This window comes from Ammodytes marinus (assembly GCF_949987685.1).
Source record: "Ammodytes marinus genome assembly, chromosome: 4".
NCBI classification, from domain to species: domain Eukaryota; kingdom Metazoa; phylum Chordata; class Actinopteri; order Uranoscopiformes; family Ammodytidae; genus Ammodytes; species Ammodytes marinus.
In genome coordinates, this window is record NC_137233.1 from 3,241,739 (window position 1) to 3,262,406 (window position 20,668).

Here is a 20,668-nt window from a genome sequence, read left to right on the forward strand (position 1 = left end):
CTTTGTTGCCAAGGCGACGAGTCCCGACGATCTACTATCTGATTGGCCGTTTGAAAAAAGCGGCGGTGACGTCCCCACCGCCTTTCTGAAAAGTTAAACTTTTTTCAACTTGCAAATCTCGAAGCGGCCGCACAAAAAGACAAAAAGCGCTCGAAAAAAACCGCTGGGCGCTGCGCCTTTTCTCAGAGCGGCCGCCTTTTCCCGAGGCGGCCGCTTCTCATTGGGAATCAATTGAAAAAAGGCGCTTGCGGTGGGAAAAAGGCGTTAGGTGGACACGGGCCCTTAGGAAGTTTATTTATTAGAAAAGATGCATTGGGGGGCGCCCTTAGCTCAGTTGGTAGGGTGTGTCCCCCCCCATGGGCCTCGGCCAGCAGCGGACCCGGGTTCGATTCCAGCCCGCGGTCGTTCTCTGCATGTCACTCCCCTCTCTGCCCCATTTTCAACTCTGTCTCTACACTATCAATAAAAGCATAAAAATGCCAAAAAAATATCTTAAAAAAAAAAAGAAAAGATGCATAGTTTGTGTTTTAATGACGTTTTGCTCATGAGTATTATGGAAAGTTCCAGTCAATACTTTTCCAACTTTATCGCAGTCTGGAACTGTCGCCTTTATGCTAAACTAGTGCAGTACCTGTCCAAAAAAACTTCATAATCAGTCAAGGATGCACACCTTCGTGCCGTGCACGAGCCATATCTGGAAGCTCAGGTCGATCTGACTAAAACTCAGAGAGATATGCGAGTCACAGACACACACACAGACACACAGACACACACACAGACAGACAGACAGACGGTTCTTGCTTTATAGATAGATATTGTATTTCACTTTACTCACAACATTTTAACTATTTTAAGTGCATATTGAAAAAAAAAACCTTTTTAGTCTCCCATGGCCCATATACACTTCCGTACCTATGTGACGTGTTGCAATTTTAGCTCACCCGTTTGTCACATTTTACAATCTATAACATCAGACAATCTTTTTGTTTTCTTTTCTATAATTGATGTATTTTTATCTTGATGTATGTCATGCCTCTGTAAAGCACTTTGAACGGCCTTGTGTCAGAATTGTGCTTTAGAAATAAACTTGCCTTTCCTTGCCTTGCCTATAAAATATGTCTTATATCCCGTATCAAACTCCCAATTCCCAACACAAGAAGTGTCCTACAGTAGAATAAAGTCCTTGGTCAAACAGAGGTTAAAGAAAAGCGGTTTCATTTCACCTGAATGTCAACACCGTATCTCTACAGCTCAAGTTTCGTGCCCGCGGTGGGGTGTATCCATCGTCTATTATACTCCTCACACACACACACGCGCGCACACACACACGCACTCACTCACTCGCTCGCTCGCACACACACACACGCACACGCTCGCTCGCTCTCTCACACGCACACACGCATGCACTCACTCACTCACTCACTCACTCACTCACTCACTCACTCACTCACACACACACACACTCACTCACTCACTCACTCACTCACTCACTCACTCACTCACTCACTCACTCACTCACTCACTCACTCACTCACCCTCCCCCCCCCACACACACACACACTCCCCCCCACACACACACACTCCCCCCCCCACCCCCCCCACACACACACACTCGAACACAAAGCCTATGTTCAGTCCAGGGAAGAATAACCTCCCTCTGTGTCTAACCCAAGTCATCAGGTTGCAACACAATTTCAATGGGAAGGAAATGGGCCGATAAGCTTAAATATCCTTTGGGCCCAATGCCGTTTATTCAGGGTTCATTCACTGGATTTGTGTCTCTTTTTATACGGTCTCCTTCGGCCATATCCGCAAAAACAACACTATCAATAAATACTATCATATTTCGCAGTGTATCATTGACCCTGATTCAACTTTTAAAGGCCCTGTTACTGTAAACCTAAATCCACTAAATCCTTATGTAATGTGGGGAGTTGTCTGTCTGTCTGTCTGTCTGTCTGTCTGTCTGTCTGTCTGTCTGTCTATCTATGTGGGGAGTTAGTTTCATGATAAAGCATCTGAAAATAGTTATAGGCAGCTCTGGGAAAAATAAAGAGACCGTTCTGGATTTTTCTTCAATCTTCATCTCTACATTACTTGTTGAAAATGCTCTTTAATGACAATATTTTATTGTAAATTTGGTAGAAATGTTGTCAGTAGTTTACATTATAAAACAAAAATATTCATTCTACTCAAACATATGCCTTTAAATAGTCAAACAAAAGACACTGAACATTTGGAATGGTCTCTAATTTTTTTTCCAGAGCTGTATTTATATATTTTTTTATATTATTTGTTATACTATTTTTTAAATGTTTTTTTTATACAAGGTTTCCATGAGGCTTCACTTCAGTTTTGGTCTCTTTTTTTAAGTTCCCCTCCGGTCATTTCTACAGAAAACAAACAAACAAAAAAACCCTATCAATGAATCCTCTCACATTTCTCAGTGTGTCATTGACCCTCATTCAGTTTTAAACTGGGTCTCGTCCTGTAACCGATCTCCCCCCCACCCCCCCCCACACACACACACACACACACACAATTCCCCCCCCCCCCCCCCACACACACACACATCCCCCTGTCTGCCTGTTGCATCACACTAATCACCTCCCTGCATGAGGGAAAAGGCTCTTTAAAGTTTCAGAGCTGATGAAACCAGTTGTGGTCGGGTTACACGAGCGATGGCAGGGTCTGTGCATTCATCAGGTGACTTTCCTTTGCCTTTTTCAACGTTTGTATTATGTATGATGGAAGAGATGGGGAAATATTAGGCAAGGCAAGGCAAGTTTATTTCTATAGCACAATTCAGACACAAGGCCATTCAAAGTGCTTCAAAGGGGCAGGAAATGCATCAAGATTAAAAAATACATCAAGTATAGAATAGACATTAGAAAAGCGAATTAAAAATATGAACAGAAATGTATAGGAATTGGTCTCTGCAAACCTGGTCTAAAATAGTAAAAATTAACATAAGATATATCAAAGTTGGTTGTCTTATTAAAGGCCTACTTCACCGGTTGGAATATGAAGGTGTATTGAACTCGGAGATCCTATGAAGTATAAATGTCACAGAAAGAGAAATGTAGGTTTAGACAGTGAGACCATAACACACTCTTTCTGCCTTTTCTCAGGCTAGGATGATCCGATTTAATTTTTTTTTTTGCACATTTATACTTCATAGGATCTCCGAGTTCAATGCACCTTCATATTCCCACCGGTGAAGTAGGCCTTTAAGCTTTTACAAAAATCTGAATGAAAATAAATCTTAAAATTATTAAACTCAGTTTAAAAAATGTATGTTTTTTCTGTCTAAAGAAAGATATTTTTGTCCAGACCGTTTCCCAAAATCACCCCAGATATCGAAATACAGATACTTTTAAAGATTGATCCGAGCAAAATGCTGTTTCGTATTTGATTTCCCCTCAAACATGATGTGAGAGTTTAACGTTTACAGGAAGACCTTCCAGATCCGTGCTTTGTGGTGTAGTCAGTGATTCTGGAGAACGCTTGTTGTCAAAAACACTTATTGTCAAAATCAGTGAATATCTCCTCATGATCCGCTACCTGTCCTTAATGTGTGTGTGTGTGTGTGTGTGTGTGTGTGTGTGTGTGTGTGTGTGTGTGTGTGTGTGTGTGTGTATGCTGAAGTCTAGGCGCTGTAAATGGGCATGTTGCTAGACAGTGGTCCCTCTTTGTTTAGACTACATACCAGTTTACAGAGCTATAGGCTGTGTATTAAGACCAGATTTTTTACATTGCACACACAATACGGAGAGGAGAAATTCACTGATTTTGACAAATGGCGTTCTCCAGAATCACTGACTCCACCTTTAAATCCATGTGTATCCCCATCCCTCTAATGCCTGAAGTGTATCTATCTCTGCACAAAGAATCTATTGTGAGAGTTTGTTAACGACTCCGTGAGAACGCTGAGATCGTCCCTATAAAGAGCCGTATCAGTGTCCGGCTTTATGCTTCTGTGGGAAAGGTTTTGCTACTCGACACAACCACTTACCTCCTCGTTTAACCATTTAACCATTTAAGTATTTTACTGCAATAGAAAGGCCTGGCCAGATTTAAACGCACCTAAACTACGCCAGGTGAAAGTTATCGTCCCATTCAGGCTTTAAAAAAATATGAATTCAACTTGTGATTTTTTTTAAAGAGAACACACACACACACAACTGAAAAAGTGAACACAAAATAAAATAAACAACTAACATGGCGTACTCTACTTAACAGGTCTCTAAGGACTTCCAGTTACATTGTTTAAACTAAAGGTAAATGTTAAGCAGAAAATAAAAAGTCAACGAGGTGTCATGTAGGTCACTTCAGTACTGTATACTGTATAAGGAAAGGCTGACATATCTGTTTAAATTTCTCTTGCTTTGCCTGAAATCTCATAGCGAATTTTCTCCATATATAAAATGCTAGAGAATTCTATGAGCCAGAGGTCAAAGGGGATAACTCTTTTAAAGGTCAACTTGTGTCGTTAACCCGTTCAGAACCCAATTATGATCCAAACTGAACATGATACATGCTTATTTGTAATAGATGGATTTCTACTCTAACTGCACTGATTGGTCCAAATTTTCTTATGTTATTTTTTCCACCAATTTAAACTGAAAAAATAAACTTAACTTAAGACACCACCAAAAAGTAAACATTAGTAAATAAATTGTCTTTATAGACTTTTATTTCACAAAAACAGGATTTTTTAATCTATTATTTTAACAAAAAACACATTGTTATTGATATAAAAAACAGACTGTCAGTCCAGAGTCTAATTATTCTATTATAATTTTTCTAGAGACAACGTTTCCACCAAATTCCCCCTAAAAATATTGTCATTAAAGAGCATTTTCATTAAGTAATGTAGAGATGAAGATTTTAAGTGCCACATCTAGAAAATGCATCTCTTGGTATTCAAAGGTGAGGTGGTATTACAAATGAAACGGTAAGCAAAAATACAGATATAGCTGAAATGCATTTAATTGTATTTAGGAACAGTACTTAAAGTAATACTTCACCCATACGGAACCGGCGTTCTATCATTATAAACTTGCTATTATAATAAAATGAATTAGGTTTTTCTTCCCTCAGTCTTTCCCCAGTCTTCCCAGCTGTCCTGTTAATCCTAACCCTACATTTTTACTATTGTGATGTCACACTAGTAAAATCTAGGGTTAAAACACTCTTTCTGCCTTTTCTCAGGCTAGGATGAAGCGATTTCATAATTTTTTGCACATTCATACTACATAGGATCTCAGAGTTCAATACACCTTCATATTCCCACCGGTGAAGTCAGCCTTTAAATGTAATAAAATTATAAATAAATGTAGGCCTACTAAACTTTTTTCCACCACTTATTTTCTATTAATAAGCTGCCTATAAACTTGACGTATATAATGTAGCCTACCTTGTCTATGAAGCTTGCGAAGCGGTTGTTGAGGCTCTTTATCTGCTCCTTCTCGTGTGCTCGGCTCATGGACAGGCTGGGGTCGATCTCCAGGTTTAGCGGCGCCAGAAGGCTTTTGTTTACGGACAGCGCGGCCAGCGGAGCTCCGAGCCCGTGGTGGTGGTGGTGGTGGCCGTTCGTCCCCGCGTAGAGAGAGCTCGAGCTCAGGGAGATGCCAGTGAAGCCGCCGCCCTGCCCCGGTCCAAAGCCACTCAGCCGCCGCGAGCCACTGCTGCTCCGTACAGAGCTGCTTGAGCTGATCCGCTTACTGCGACTCAGACTCATGGTGAAATGGTTAGTGAGTTGGATGGAGAGATGGATGGATGGATGGATAGATAGATAGATAGATAGATAGATAGATAGATAGATAGATAGATAGATAGATAGATAGATAGATAGATAGATAGATAGATAGATAGATAGATAGATAGATAGATAGATAGATAGATAGAGGCTTGACTCGAGCAGAGAGTGACTGGGTGAAGGCTAACAGGTGAGTGTAGGATGTCTGGTCCTCAGTGGAGTGTCTCAGGTGTCCCGTAGACTTTTAAACCTCCCAGGGTGGAGTCAGGTTAGGGGGACGGAGCACAGGAGAGAAGCATAGGTGTCCGGTATCCAGGGGTTTTAGATTTTGGACAGAGTTAAAGCTACAGTGCGTAACTTTTTATATAAATGATGTTGGTTACATTCATCGCCAAATGAGTTGACACAAAGTTGATTAAGCCCATCAGCTCTACAAAACTCTCTCTGTATTTCTCAGTTTGGCTTTCCAGGGTTTGAGATTTTGTAAAATAAGTTACATGTGCTTTGTTACATTTGCACAAACAAATCATTTAATAATTTAAAGGTCCACTATGTAACATTTACGAAACAATTTTACATTATATATATTGCATATATAATATATAGTGAATGGGTAGTGTGTGTTCAAACCCGGACCAAACATATTTAATTCAGTATATTAAGTCACATCCCATTGCTATGTGAGGAGTCAACATTTTGATACAATTGTATTTGGCAGATTTGATGTATTTAAACAAAAAAAAAAATCTCCAATTGTAAAGTGAGACATGCCCGTTTACAGAGCCTAGGTTATGTATTAACACTGGATTTATTTTTCTCCAGTGCACAACAAGCGTTCTCCAGAATCGCTGACTCCACCTTTAAATATAAACCATAGTTTAATCGGATACATTTTTTCTTATAGTTTTTCTCATTCTTTCGTTTGCCCCTTCTTTAAGGACACATTAAAGGTGCGAACACACTGCACTCTGACGGGACTAGATTACATACAAAGTCCATGTACAAGTGCGTCGCAGAAGTTGAAAATATTGAACTTTAAGCGCAGCGCCACGATAGCCAATCAGCGTTGAGCCACTCCCGAAGTCACTCACTTTTGGACGACGGACAGAGGAAAATAAAACGGAAGAAAAAATAATAATCACCGTTTGCGTGATCCCGGTGCTCTATGACATCAACAGCGTCCTGTACAAGGACCGGAACAAAAAGAAGCAGGAGTGGCTCAGGGTGAGCGAGGAGGTCGGGCTCCCTGGCGTGGCGAATATGACCCAATATGATCAAGCGGCGCGGCCCTCGCGTCTTTCGCGGCAACCGCAATAGCACTGATGATTTTAGCTTCTCCAGCTCAGTATAAAGTCTGTTTACTGGGTCTCCAGCTCAGTATAAAGCCTGTTTACTGGGTCTCCAGCCCAGTATAAAGCCTGTTTACTGGGTCTCCAGCTCAGTATAAAGCCTGTCTACTGGGTCTCCAGCTCAGTATGAAGCCTGTTTACTGGGTCTCCAGCTCAGTATAAAGCCTGTTTACTGGTCTGTTAATCAGTGTTATAAGTGAAGGAGCTTCTTGCTGTCGGGATAGTCCTGAGCAATGGTTTAGTTTTTTTTTTTAAGATATTTTTTGGCATTTTTATGCTTTTATTAATAGTGCAGAGAGACAGAGGTGAAATGGGGCAGAGACATGCAGAGAACGACCGCGGGCGGGAATCGAACCCGGGTCTGCTGCTGGGCCTGGCCCGGGGGGCGGGCGCCCTACCAACTGAGCTAAGGGCGCCCCATGGTTGAGTTTTCTCCGCAGGTTGAGGTGGAATATTTCAGGAGCAATGCATCATGGGAAGGAAGGGCTGAGGAAAGGTGCCACACGATGACAAGACCAAATGGAAAACTCATTTTCATCATGAAATTATTTAGAAACAGATCATAAACATCTCTTACACACAGGTACAATAGATCAACAGGCAGGTAAAGGAGAGGAGGCGGGGAGAGACCGAAAACACTCTTCACTTGTTGAACTGGTTTTCACGTGACTATTAGTGTTTTTTTAGACTTTGACTGTGAAGTTGTGAGGGTGTGACGGCGTCCTCAGATCACACACACACCAGGACTGAGCAGGATGAAATGAGCAGCGTCTTCTCTCCCAGTGTTTCCTCCACACATGAAGGTGGAAAGTGTCTGTAAGTCGACCTGAAGTCAGTTCAGCAGGTGAGAATCCTCCCAGAGAAAGCTGTAAATGTCTGATCATCAGGATCACTTTGATCACATTGTGCTGTGTCGCTGTTTAACTGGACGGTAGAAATGTTTCTTGATGCTGATTGGCTGTTTCTAAATATCTATTTGAAATATACTGTAGAGTTTAAGTAAAGATTCCCATGTAATATCGTTAGTTTGTTCAGTAGAATCAACAGCAGTTTGATTGTAATCTGAGCTCACATCATCAGTGAAATATGAAGGGAATGTCTGAACTGGTCCAACAGGAAACAGCATGTGAGCTCTCCTGTGTCTCTGTTCAACCTTTGTCATCACTTAAAGATTTAAAGATTAAGATTTAAAGACACAGACTTTGATTTTCTCTTGACCTCCATTAAAGCTGGGGTATGTGATTTCTGATTGGTCAAAGTTAACATGAGCTGTACACTTTGACCAATCAGAGCAAGGCTCTGATTCTCTGTTCTCATTGGCTGTTGAGACTGTCCATTCACTTTGGCATGACTTTGTTGGTGTAGAGCGTGTCAGGGAGGGACCATAGGGGAGAGACCAAAGAGAACAAGTGGAGCGGTTGAGGTATTTGGATTTGAATCTCTATCCCAACTGCCATTTTCCCCAAATCCTCCACCCCAGCTTTAATACCCAAAATACATTTTGTTGTTCAGGATGTAGCAAAGGTTCAGTTCAATTAAAAACTTTGTAACTACATGACTACTTGCTGTAAGGTTTGTATGGAACATATTGGAGCAGCTCATTTAAATTCTGGAGAATGCTTATTGTCAAAATCAGATTTTGTCTTGATAAGTGTATCTGCTACCTGTCTGTACTGTGTCTGCGCTGAAAATAATACAGTGTTAATTCACAGCCTAGGCTCTGTAAACGGGCATGTTGCCAGCTACAGTTTCCTCCTTTTCTTTAAACACTGTTTGTTCAAAAAAGCCTAGGCTGTGTATTAATTGATGTAGAAATAAGTGATTTTAGCACAAAGTGTTCACCAGAATAGCTGACTCATAAATAATTGCTGGCCGTTTGGACATATCGTCATCTAGAATAATTTGACTTGTTAGCATTGTGATATTAAAGTTACCACTTCCTGATATTTTAGTTAGTGACAGTGAACTAATGTGTCCTGTGATGTAAAGCTTGTTGTAATGAATGAACATGTTGTTGTGTTTGTGTGAAGGTGTGGGCTCTGCTATGGATCAGAGTGAGGACAGAGAGGAGGGAGTCCCTCCCTCTAAAACCACTCTGTGTGGGGAACATGACGGCCAGACCAAAGCTCAGAGGTGACATGAGGATCTCTAACTGTCCATGACTCAAATCACTGCACCATCATTATTCACACTCAAAGCTCTGTGTGTGTGTGTGTGTGTGTGTGTGTGTGTGTGTGTGTGTTGTGTTGAACAGACCTGGACCTGGACCCAGCTGTGTGTCCATCAAGAGTGACTGGTCTATGGATAAACCTATTTTTTTCAAAGATGGAGCCCAGTCTGCTGATCAGAGGTCAGAATTTAAATGTTTGTGTCTGTTACTAATATCTATCTCTGCTGAGATGAACTTTGATGTCTTTGTCATGATCACTTCATGTTCTTTACTCTTTACGTTTTCAGTATTAAAACATTCAAAACTCAAATAATAATCTTAAAAAGCATCTTACATTGTTGTGATTCCATCAGGATCCAACATGACAAACCAGACTCTCCTGGACCTGGACCCAGCTGTGTGTCCTTCAAGAGCGACTGTTCCAAGGAGCCACCACTATGTTTCAAAGGACGTTCTCCAGAAACAGAGTAAGTCAACATCAAGTTACTTTATCATGTCTGCAGCATCAAATAATGATAATAATCATAATAATAGTAATATAAAATAACTATGGCTGACCCTCCCCCCCCAAAGTGTGGTATCTTGAGAAGGGATATATATATTTTGAGAGGGGATAAGATAAATTTCAATGTGCCTCTTGTAAATCGACTAATAAATAACTTAACTTGACTACCTAAAGTGGTGAGTCACATTAGTTCTGAATAGAAGAGTGCAGGGCAGCCCATGTTTTACAGGTTATCTTCCTTACCTTGATCCCTTAGCTGTTTGTTTCTCCATTAGCTTCTGTGGCTGAAGATTAAAAGGTGAATTTCTGTCTCTGTATGTTCTTCCTCTCTGTCTACCAGGATTCATCAGAGACCGGACTCTCCTGGACCTGGACCCAGCTGTGTGTCCTTAAAGAGCGACTGGTCAAAGGCGGAACCTCTAACGTTTAAAGATGGACTCTCCTCTTGGTAAGACTTAAAATAGTATTTTACTTTAAATTTACTGTAAATGGGGAAACTCTATGGTGCAGTGGTAAGAGCCCCCCCCCAAACTCTGCCCCCCATAGAGACACTGTCCTCATCGTAGCAGACCTGGGTTCGATTCCAGCCAGGGTCTTTCTCTGCCTGTCATTCCCCTCTCTATCCCCATTGTATCTCTGTCGAAGAATGCATGAAAAAATTACCAATAAAAAAAGAATGTGTTAATAAATCTGTATGAACCGACAGCGTGTTGGACCAGGAGGCCTCAGAGGTTCCCAGTGGTCGGTCTGCCCAGCAGCAACAAACACACCTGGACTCCACATTCATGGTCTGTACATGTACAACAACTACTTTCCATCTGTTCTGTTCACAATAACTTCCATGTTTTACTTGGACCGTCAGTCCGTCCATCAAGTTTCATATAATATTCTGTTGCAGCTGCTGGAGGAAAACATTGTCACGTTTGTGAAGAACGAGCTGAAGAAGATCCAGAAGCTTCTGAGTCCAGATTACCCAGAATGCTTAGAGGGTCAGAGGGAGGATGAGGAGGTGTTGGACGGTGAGGATGAAGAGCAGAGGAGGAGCAGCAGAGAAGCGTTTCTGAAGATCACACTGCACTTCCTGAGGAGAATGAAGCAGGAGGAGCTGGCTGACCTTCTGTGGAGAAGTAAGACAATTTTATAGATTTAACTTGATGGAAGAGGAAATGGAGGCAACATGGGAGAGTTAACATTTCCACAATCTTCTGTTAATATGATTCACACATTAGTATTGGGTCTATGAATTCTCCTGGGCTGAACACAGCCAGAAACTGTTCTCAACTGATGTTCTGAAGATATTGAAAGTTGGAATCAATAAGATTTGAATCCAGGTAATGTTCCGTTAAGTTCATATCTGTCAACAAGTGAGGTAAAACAATTGTGATCGAGCATACCGCTGATGAAAGCACTTTGCAGGTGTCTTTGGCAACATTCCCATGCTAAAATAAATATCAACAGACAGTTAGTGAAACCTTTTACATCGGGTAGGAGGGGTGTGTTCCATTGAACTCCGAACACAGGAACTTCTGACTTGATATTATAGAAGTCAGACCTCATTTGTGTTGATGACATTGTCCGAAGTCCCACATTTTCAAAATCGATGAATAGGTTGTTGTACTTACTGATCGTGATCTGATGTGTGTGCTGCCGCTCGATAGTGTTTTGTTCTCCCAATGGAGCCTTGGAGGCAGCACTAACTCTAACCCTAACAATTACCCTAACCCTAACCTTGCTGCCTTGAAGGTTCAGTTGGGAGGATAAAACACCTGTGCTGCAATGTCGTAAGTTCCCAGAGCTTGTTACTGCCCAATGTCACTGCCATAAAGCTGCGAACACAACGCACTGGCCGTGCGGCGAGATTACGTTCAAAGTCAATGTAGTAGCGCGTGGCCGCGCATCCACCCGAGAATCGGCGTCCAGCGGCGGGCGTTTCCGCGGCGCGTGGCCTGCCTCATCGAAGCGCGTGAATCGAAGGCTCAACCATCTGCGGCGTGGCAAACATATGCGGCGAACGCAGAAGATGAAAATGTTTATCTTTTTGGCGTCGTCGCGATAGCCAATTAGCGTTGAGATTGCCCTGTGGTCTGCAAGACCGTGTTCTATATACATCTATGTGCAAGACGAGGTGGGCGTGTGGAGTGAGGACATTGTGCTTCCAATACATTCTGCAAATATGTGTATTTTGCATCTGTTTACCTGTTGGTTGTACTTTAGCCAAGGCAGCGCCGGTTAGCATAGTGAAACTCACCCAGCTGTGTGCTGTTCCGGAGGATAATATGAACCCAAACTTGACGGCAGTGTCCGTGTGGAATTCCAATATAGTACAGCGAAGCACCGGTGTTGTCCTTTCTGGTAGGCTGATGTCTGCCTTTATTTTTGCCGCTGAGCACACACTGCTGTTGTCATTGTGTTTAGTATGTTGCTGAATTGCTGTTAATGTGTGTGTATTTGCGATCGGGGTGCGTCTTCATGCTGTTTTAATGCTATTTGTGACATGACTGCCGCTGGTTACACAGTGTACCTACATCTGTATTTTTTGGCACAGCTGGACCATGCTGTTGTTGTTGTTACAGCGTAAATGTGACGGGTCTGATCTCAGAAACGGCGTCGGCGTCAGGAATATATGGCCCAATATGATCAAGCGGCGAGCAACTTGCGTTCACCACCGCCGCAGGGGGCGAGTGCGGTGTGTTCGCAGCTTTAGGCAACAGACTAACTCTGTCTGAGCGGTGCAGGTACATTTAATTACTTTTGGGATTTGACTATTTCTGAGATATTGAAAATGTTCGTTTTCGAAAGGAACTGTGGGAGAACAGATTTGTTTTATCATCCAGTGATTAATCATAGTTCTTGTTTGTTCATTCAGGAAGCATAGCGCCAATGTGCCAACGTGATCTTAAGTCAAACCTGAAGAAGAAGTTCCAGTGTGTGTTTGAGGGGATCGCTAAAGCAGGAAACCCAACCCTTCTGAATCAAATCTACACAGAGCTCTACATCACAGAGGGAGGGACTGGAGAGGTCAATGATGAACATGAGGTCAGACAGATTGAAACAGCATCCTGGAACCCACACAGACCAGAAACAACTATCAGACAAGAAGACATCTTTAAAGCCTCACCTGGAAGAGATGAACCAATCAGAACAGTGATGACAAAGGGAGTGGCTGGCATTGGGAAAACTGTCTTAACACAGAAGTTCTCTCTGGACTGGGCTGAAGACAAAACCAACCAGGACATACAGTTCACGTTTCCATTCACGTTCAGAGAGCTGAATGTGCTCAAAGAGAAAAAGTACAGCTTAGTGGAACTTGTTCATCACTTCTTCACTGAAACCAAAGCAGCAGGAATCTGCAGCTTTGAAGAGTTCCAGGTTGTGTTCATCTTTGACGGTCTGGATGAGTGTCGACTTCCTCTGGACTTCCACAACAATGAGATACTGACCGATGTAACAGAGTCCACTTCAGTGGATGTGCTGCTGACAAACCTCATCAGGGGGAAACTGCTTCCCTCTGCTCGCCTCTGGATAACCACACGACCTGCAGCAGCCAATCAGATCCCTCCTGACTGTGTTGGCATGGTGACAGAGGTCAGAGGGTTCACTGACCCACAGAAGGAGGAGTACTTCAGGAAGAGATTCAAAGATGAGGAGCAGGCCAGCAGAATCATCTCCCACATCAAGAAATCACAAAGCCTCCACATCATGTGCCACATCCCAGTCTTCTGCTGGATCACTGCTACAGTTCTGGAGGATGTGTTGAAGACCGGAGAGGGAGGAGAGCTGCCCAAGACCCTGACTGAGATGTACATCCACTTCCTGGTGGTTCAGGCCAAACTGAAGAACACCAAGTATGATGGAGGAGCTGAGACAGATCCACACTGGAGTCCAGAGAGCAGGAAGATGATCGAGTCTCTGGGAAAACTGGCTTTTGAGCAGCTGCAGAAAGGAAACCTGATCTTCTATGAATCAGACCTGACAGAGTGTGGCATCGATATCAGAGCAGCCTCAGTGTACTCAGGAGTGTTCACACAGATCTTTAGAGAGGAAAGTCGACTGTACCAGGACAAGGTGTTCTGCTTCATCCATCTGAGCGTTCAGGAGTTTCTGGCTGCTCTTCATGTCCATCTGACATTCATCAACTCTGGAGTCAATCTGATGTCTGATGAAGAAACAACATCCTGGCGGTCTAAAGCCTTCAGGAACAAAGCTAATCTAACACATCTCCACCAGAGTGCTGTGGACAAGGCCTTGCAGAGTCCAAATGGACACCTGGACTTGTTCCTCCGCTTCCTCCTGGGTCTTTCACTGCAGACCAATCAGAATTTCCTCAGAGGTCTGCTGACACAGACAGGAAGTATCTCCAACACCAACAAGGAAACAGATACCAAGAAAACATTAAAGTACATCAAGAAGAAGATCAATGAGGATATCTCTTCAGAGAAAAGCATCAATCTGTTCCACTGTCTGAATGAACTGAATGATCGTTCTCTAGTGGAGGAGATCCAACAGTCCCTGAGTTCAGGAAGTCTCTCTTCAGAGAAACTGTCTCCTGCTCAGTGGTCAGCTCTCTGCTTCATCTTACTCTCATCAGAAAAAGATCTGGACGTGTTTGACCTGAAGAAATACTCCGCTTCGGAGAAGGTTCTTCTGAGGCTGCTGCCAGTGGTCAAAGCCTCCAACAAAGCTCTGTAGGTGGACATATGAATCATGTCAAGTGTAGGGCTGGCCATTGAAACCCAGTTCAATTAACCCTTTAGGCGCCAAAGTCGCAAAATTGCGACAAGACGCTTTACTGAATCAAACAGCTGTTTTCTCTAAATAGAGTGTTATATTTTGTTCAAACTCCCCTCCACTAGTTGGCAGACATCCCATACCTAGACCTTAGCTCAGAAAAACGTCATCCTTCAATGCAAAATATTCGCGGAAATCCGGAAATCCCATCCCAAAAAAAAAAAAAAAAATCCCATCAAAACTTTTTTTGTCATCCTCCTAGCGATTTTTTCTGGTTTTATTGAAAACTTTTGTGGTGTTTGGAGACTGACGTGAAAGCACGTTTCACTCTGCAGTTACTGTGCTCATTGCTCAACGAGCAGCGGGTGCTGCCGAGAGCCCCTCCCCGACCAAAAGCACTGACAGGCGGTCAGTCTCGGAGCAGCCCCTCGGAGCAGTCCGAGCCGGCCGTCAGAGCAGAGGTGACACACCTCCGCGCCCAGGCTGCAAATGAATCGCGCAGTTGTTGGGTGTGAAATCGGAGATAGTGTGCCACTAAGCTATTTATGCTGAAGCTGGATTTAGGAGTTATTGAGAGAATATGGCAAGCAAAAGTAGGGAGTTAGTGTGCACTCTTTCTACGGCCCCGGTGCGTCCATGCGCAGCAGTGGTGCAGCCATGTGACGCAGCATTATATAAATGTATTTTTCATTTAATTTCATTTAACTTTTGTTTATCCTCGAGACCAATTGAGGGGTGACCCTCATTTACAATGACGTCGAGTTCAAACAAATTCAAGGAAAAACAACAATACATACAATATTCAATGCAAATACATCAAGTACACAACAGAGAGAAAAAAACTATTGAATATGAATATATATATATATATATATATATATATATATATATATATATATATATATATATATATATATATATATATATATATATATTCATATTATCATATTATAATGGTAATAATAATAATCATAATAATAGAAGACAAAAGTAAATTAAAATGGGTAAAAAAATCTAAAATCATAAAAAGTGCCTGTTTTGTGGTGTAGTTCTAATTCTAGTTTACAACTGTTGGCTTACAACATAGTGGACATCATAACAAATGGATGGAGGGGGTGAACTTGATGAAATAAGTTCAACTCTATTTCAAAATATCAGGTATTTCATGGAAATGACATAATCCAACATGGCCGCCGCCATATGACGTCATAATATGCTAATCAGATGGAAAAAATTACTCCCTAGATAAACTTTAGGTCATTCTCAATATTTGTCTCATTTACACTTTGTCTCTATCTCAAACCACTTTCAATCCAGAGCCTTCTGAAATTTAGGTGTCAAAATCTAGTATTTTTAAAAATAATACCCGGCGCCTAAAGGGTTAAGGACCTGGTTCATCTTCTCTCAAAATACAAAAATCACTCAAGTTTGAGCTTAGAGATGCTGCTATCGAGTCCAGTAGGTCCAGTTGGTCCAATCATTTATTGGCTACATATCGAGTTTGAATCCAATCACTTTAGCATCGTATCCAATCGTTTGACATACGTTGATTGTCCAATAAAGGTTTTTGGAAGAAATGGTCAGCCGTTAGTTGCTAAACCAAAGACAATATGAAATCTGATTGTCAGTTGCTTGCAAGGATGTCTGTGGGATGTGTCAAGAGGTCAAAAGTTTGGCTGCAATTCAGCGCAACAGAGTGTTGCAAGTCCTGTCAGTTAAAAATAGGGATCCAATTTTACAACCTGTGTTACAATAAGGATAAGAGCTTTTCTCTTGAACAAATTTGAAAAATAAACAGGTTTGAGGTTTGCATACGGTTTAAGATGTGATTGGTTCAGGTCGACTCAGTAAAATAAGTATTAGGCAATGGGATTACAATCCAGAGGATGAGCGTTATAGAATAGATATACATGTAAATAAACGATCACCATCCGTAGTCAATAGTGCTTTATTGTTTCAAATAATACAAGTTTTTTAAAATCTGTGTTCACTAATTCTCCTTCAGGAAAATTTTGTTTTTGGCGAGAAATTTTAACTATACATTTGTTTGGGAGAGACATTTTTTTATCCCTGTAGATGGAAATATGATCTATTAAACGTCTCATATCAAGCTCTAATCATCTCATAAGCAATAAAAGCAATAACAGGTTCGTTAAAAGAATAATTTCTCGTAAAGGATCCGCATCCCTAATCAATAGTGCTTGATTTTTTAAATAATTGTACAACATTGTTTTATTTGTGTTCACTAATTCTCCTCCAGGCTGAGTGGCTGTAACCTCTCAGAGAGAAGCTGTGAAGCTCTGTCCTCAGTTCTCTGCTCCCAGTCCTCTAGTCTGAGAGAGCTGGACCTGAGTAACAACGACCTACAGGATTCAGGAGTGGAGCGTCTGTCTGTTGGACTGAAGAGTCCACACTGTAAACTGGAAACACTCAGGTCAGAATTCATCTTTGTTTAACAGTTGATTTTTCAAAATCCTGCTCATCCAGCTTTCGGGTCATGTTGGTAATGCAGGTCAACATCTGTAAATTATTTCCGCTGACATGATTTTCTAAAATACTGAATTCATGATATTTTTCTTATTCCAGTCTGTCAGGCTGTCAGGTCACAACAGAAGGTTGTGAGTCTTTGGCCTCAGCTCTGAAATCCAACCCCTCCCATCTGAGAGAGCTGGACCTGAGCTACAACCATCCTGGAGACTCAGGAGTGAAGCTGCTGTCGGAGGATCCAGACTGGAGACTGGACACTCTCAGGTATGGACAGACAACAAGAGCTCACACACTGCTGGTGTCCTTCCCCTCTGGTCCATCATGAAGAAGGACACGTGTTTTCTCTTATAGAACTAGTAGCTCAAGTCAAGCGATCTAACTGGTTCATAGCTATGAAGTAAAGTATAAAATGACTATGACGAATGATGAAGTTTGAAGTTTGGTCTTGTCAACGTTCAGGAAGAGGTTGTTTTATCTCTGCACCACATGGCCAGTTGTCTGACCTCCATCATCTCCAGCAACAGGAACGGGGTCAGCCAACTGGCCTAGTGGTGCAGAAACAACAACCCCATAACACTTTGGTGCCGACTGAAATTATTTTTCCATGGCAAGATGATATGATCACTTCTGTGGCCCCAGCCACCCCTGTGTGAGGGGCCTAGGGCACCCGACCTAAGTAGTTCCTCGAACGAGTGGGGACAAGGAGGGGTGAAGCCACTTTGCTTTTTCAGGCTGTGCACAGCCTTCTTCTCTTTTTATCCTATCTTCTTCTTCTTGTGTCAGACAGCAGTGAGAGAATGATAGACAGTTGACACATATGTGTTTCAGCCGCTTTCTCTAACACACTGACACACTGAGGAACACTGCTTCATGTTGAACAGCAGTTAGGACTCATGTTGATAGAGCATCATTCTGACTGTTTCTTCCTCCAGGGTGGACCACGGTGGAGAGCAGAGGTTAAAACCTGGTCTGAGGAAGTGTAAGTGTGGATTCAGTTTGACTGATGGAAACAAAATGTGTCATCCTTTAACTTCATAGAAATGAACATCAGGACACAATCAGAGAATAAACCCTTCAGGTGTCTGATAATAAACTGCTGCTGTGTTGTGTTTTATCTCTCCATCAGATTCCTGTGAACTCACACTGGACACAAACACAGTAAACAGAAACCTCAAACTGTCTGACAACAACAGGAAGGTGAAAGATGTGGAGGAGAGTCAGCCATATCCTGATCATCCAGAGAGATTTGAGTACTGTCCTCAGCTGCTGTGTAGTAATGGTCTGACTGGTCGGTGTTACTTTGAGGTCGAGTGGAGAGGAGGGGTTGATATATCAGTGAGTTACAGAGGAATCAGAAGGAAAGGAAGCAGTGATATCTGTAGGTTTGGAGCGAATGATCAGTCCTGGAGTCTGTACTGCTCTGATGGTGATGGTGGTCGTTACTCTGTCCGTCACAATAACAGAGTAACACCCATCTCCTCCTCCTCTGTCTCTCACAGAGTAGCAGTGTATGTGGACTGTCCTGCTGGCTCTCTGTCCTTCTACAGAGTCTCCTCTGACTCACTGATCCACCTCCACACCTTCAACACCACATTCACTGAACCTCTGTATCCTGGGTTTGGGTTCATGTGGTATGGATTTGTATTCTGGAGAGATGGTTCCTCAGTGTCTCTGTGTCGTCTGTAGGAGGGAGACAACTTCCAGTCCTGTGGATTTGTCAGGTGAATTCAGCGATTCTGAATGATCGTCAATTTTCTTTTGTAGAAATCAGTGAATCTCCTCACGATCCACCACCTGAAGGCTAGCCTGTACTGTGTGCGCTGACAAAATCTAGTGTTAATACACAGCCTAGGCTCTGTAAATTGGCATGTTGCTAGTTAAAGTGGGCTCCCTTTGTTTATATAATGCCAATTTAAGTACTGTGTGTCCCCATTGCAGCATACTGCATGCAATAACATACTTTTTATGGTCACCTGTAGTTGGTTTTACTGTAAGTTATACCTTCTTTTCCAGTGTAAGGCACTTTGAATTGACTTGTATTTACATTAAGAAGTAAATTATACTTAAAGTCAATGGTCCTAATGGAAAATGTAACTTTTTTCAGACAATATACTGTACAGTCCCTTATCCCTCTCTTTTCCACCATTTATCTATCTATCTCACCTCTTTACTTTAAAAAAAATTTAAATAAAAAATTTACTAAATTAAAAATAGAATTCCATCATATTTTTGCAACTGCATTTCGTAATTGTTTCCATTAAGAATAAGTTGTTGTGTCTCTGTGGTTCAGTAACAATAGCTAAAGTATATAAATATGCTAGTTTATACACACCAGTATATTTACGTTATACACATTTAGCTTGACGTGTTTCGATTTAAAAGAGTTAATACTAGTGTGTATACAAGAATATTTAAGTTAATTTATCACGTAAAACTGAATGAACCTTTTTGGATTATCACCGCTAGAGCTGAACAATAAGACATTGGGATTGTGATTGTGATTGTCATCTGTGGAGTTCTGATCTAATGTTATTCATCAACTGGGAAAACGTGCACCTGCAAGAGGCGCAGCTTGTGAACAGGCAAGTCAGGCAACTGCTTGGGGCCCAGAGCCGTCAGGGGGCCCCCTAGGGGGGCGACCAATTTTTATTTAATAAAAAAAATATATAGGGGAGAGTGGCCTAAGTTGTGCAACTTTTCACTCAAAGTGACTTTAAAGTGAGGTGTGGTGTAAGTTGTGCGGTTGGAGAGAATACCATGGGGTAAATTGTGCCATTGCTATACATCTCATAAACTGTAATGCAAGACAAATCCATTAGACAATCACTTATTTAAGGTGTATTTAAAGTAAATAAAGTAAATAGTTGACAAAGATTGAAGGACAATTTTCTTAAACAAGGCCTAGCAAATCTAATGGTTTTACCTGCAAAGCTCCAACCGCACAACTTACACCACACCGGTGGCAAGTTGTGCAACAAGACAACTTTTTTTCCGAAAGCTATATTTCTTCAACAGTTTATTCCAGATCCAAAGTTTTTATTGCCAGGGATGCACAACACCCTGAAATATATGTACATATTTGAGTTGGAGACTTTACTGTCAAGGCCTTACTTTAAAGGTGCAGTGTGTAATATGACATCATCAAGAAAGTTCTACAAAGTTCTAGAATGCAACACTCCCTGGGTAACCCCAACCCTTTAGAATAATAACAGAAGCTACAGTGGCCTTCAAGGACAAGAACAATTAAAAATGTTAAACAATGCACCTGATGACATTCCAACTATGACACTTTCAAGATGGCGGCACTAGGCCTTGGTCCAAGATATGCAGAAATATGGACATATATGAGACCCTTTCTAAGGGAAAAAAAATATTTCAAAACATTTTTTTCAGCTATTATGAACTAAATTAAATGTACTTATGGATATTATAATTACTTTCTACAAAATCTGCTAGGAAATAAAACCCAAAATTCTACACACTGCAGGTTTAAAGCCACTTTGAGTGAAAAGTTGCACAACTTAGGCCACTCTCCCCTAATATATATGTTTCAGACATAAAGAGGAATCTACAATATGTTTCTCTGCGACCCACGGTGCAATAAGTAGAAAAGAATAAAATAAGATAAGATGAAATAAGTAATATATACAATAAATACATTCTAGAAG

General features: G+C 41.7%; 2 protein-coding genes across 2 annotated transcripts in view; one reads left to right on the forward strand and one right to left on the reverse strand.

Moving 5' to 3' along the window:
• The window catches only part of LOC307249384 (intermediate filament protein ON3), a gene marked incomplete at both ends in the record, with an annotated part of 13,629 nt that extends 7,886 nt beyond the window's left edge, over positions 1-5,743 (reverse strand). The window contains one exon of the mRNA XM_080026070.1: positions 5,420-5,743. Within this exon, the coding sequence (XP_079882196.1) occupies positions 5,420-5,743 (324 nt within the window). The remainder of the gene's footprint in view (positions 1-5,419) is intronic.
• A 3,925-nt stretch (positions 5,744-9,668) lies between these two features.
• On the forward strand, positions 9,669-19,350 carry LOC307249381 (NLR family CARD domain-containing protein 3-like). Its single transcript, XM_080026066.1, has 9 exons — positions 9,669-9,747; positions 10,126-10,233; positions 10,492-10,573; positions 10,684-10,912; positions 12,652-14,470; positions 16,774-16,947; positions 17,100-17,264; positions 17,933-17,979; positions 18,127-19,350. The coding sequence occupies exons 3-9, from the start codon at positions 10,571-10,573 to the stop codon at positions 18,684-18,686; spliced, it is 2,997 nt and encodes a 998-aa protein (XP_079882192.1). The 5' UTR covers positions 9,669-9,747; positions 10,126-10,233; positions 10,492-10,570; the 3' UTR covers positions 18,687-19,350.
• Positions 19,351-20,668: the final 1,318 nt, after the last annotated feature.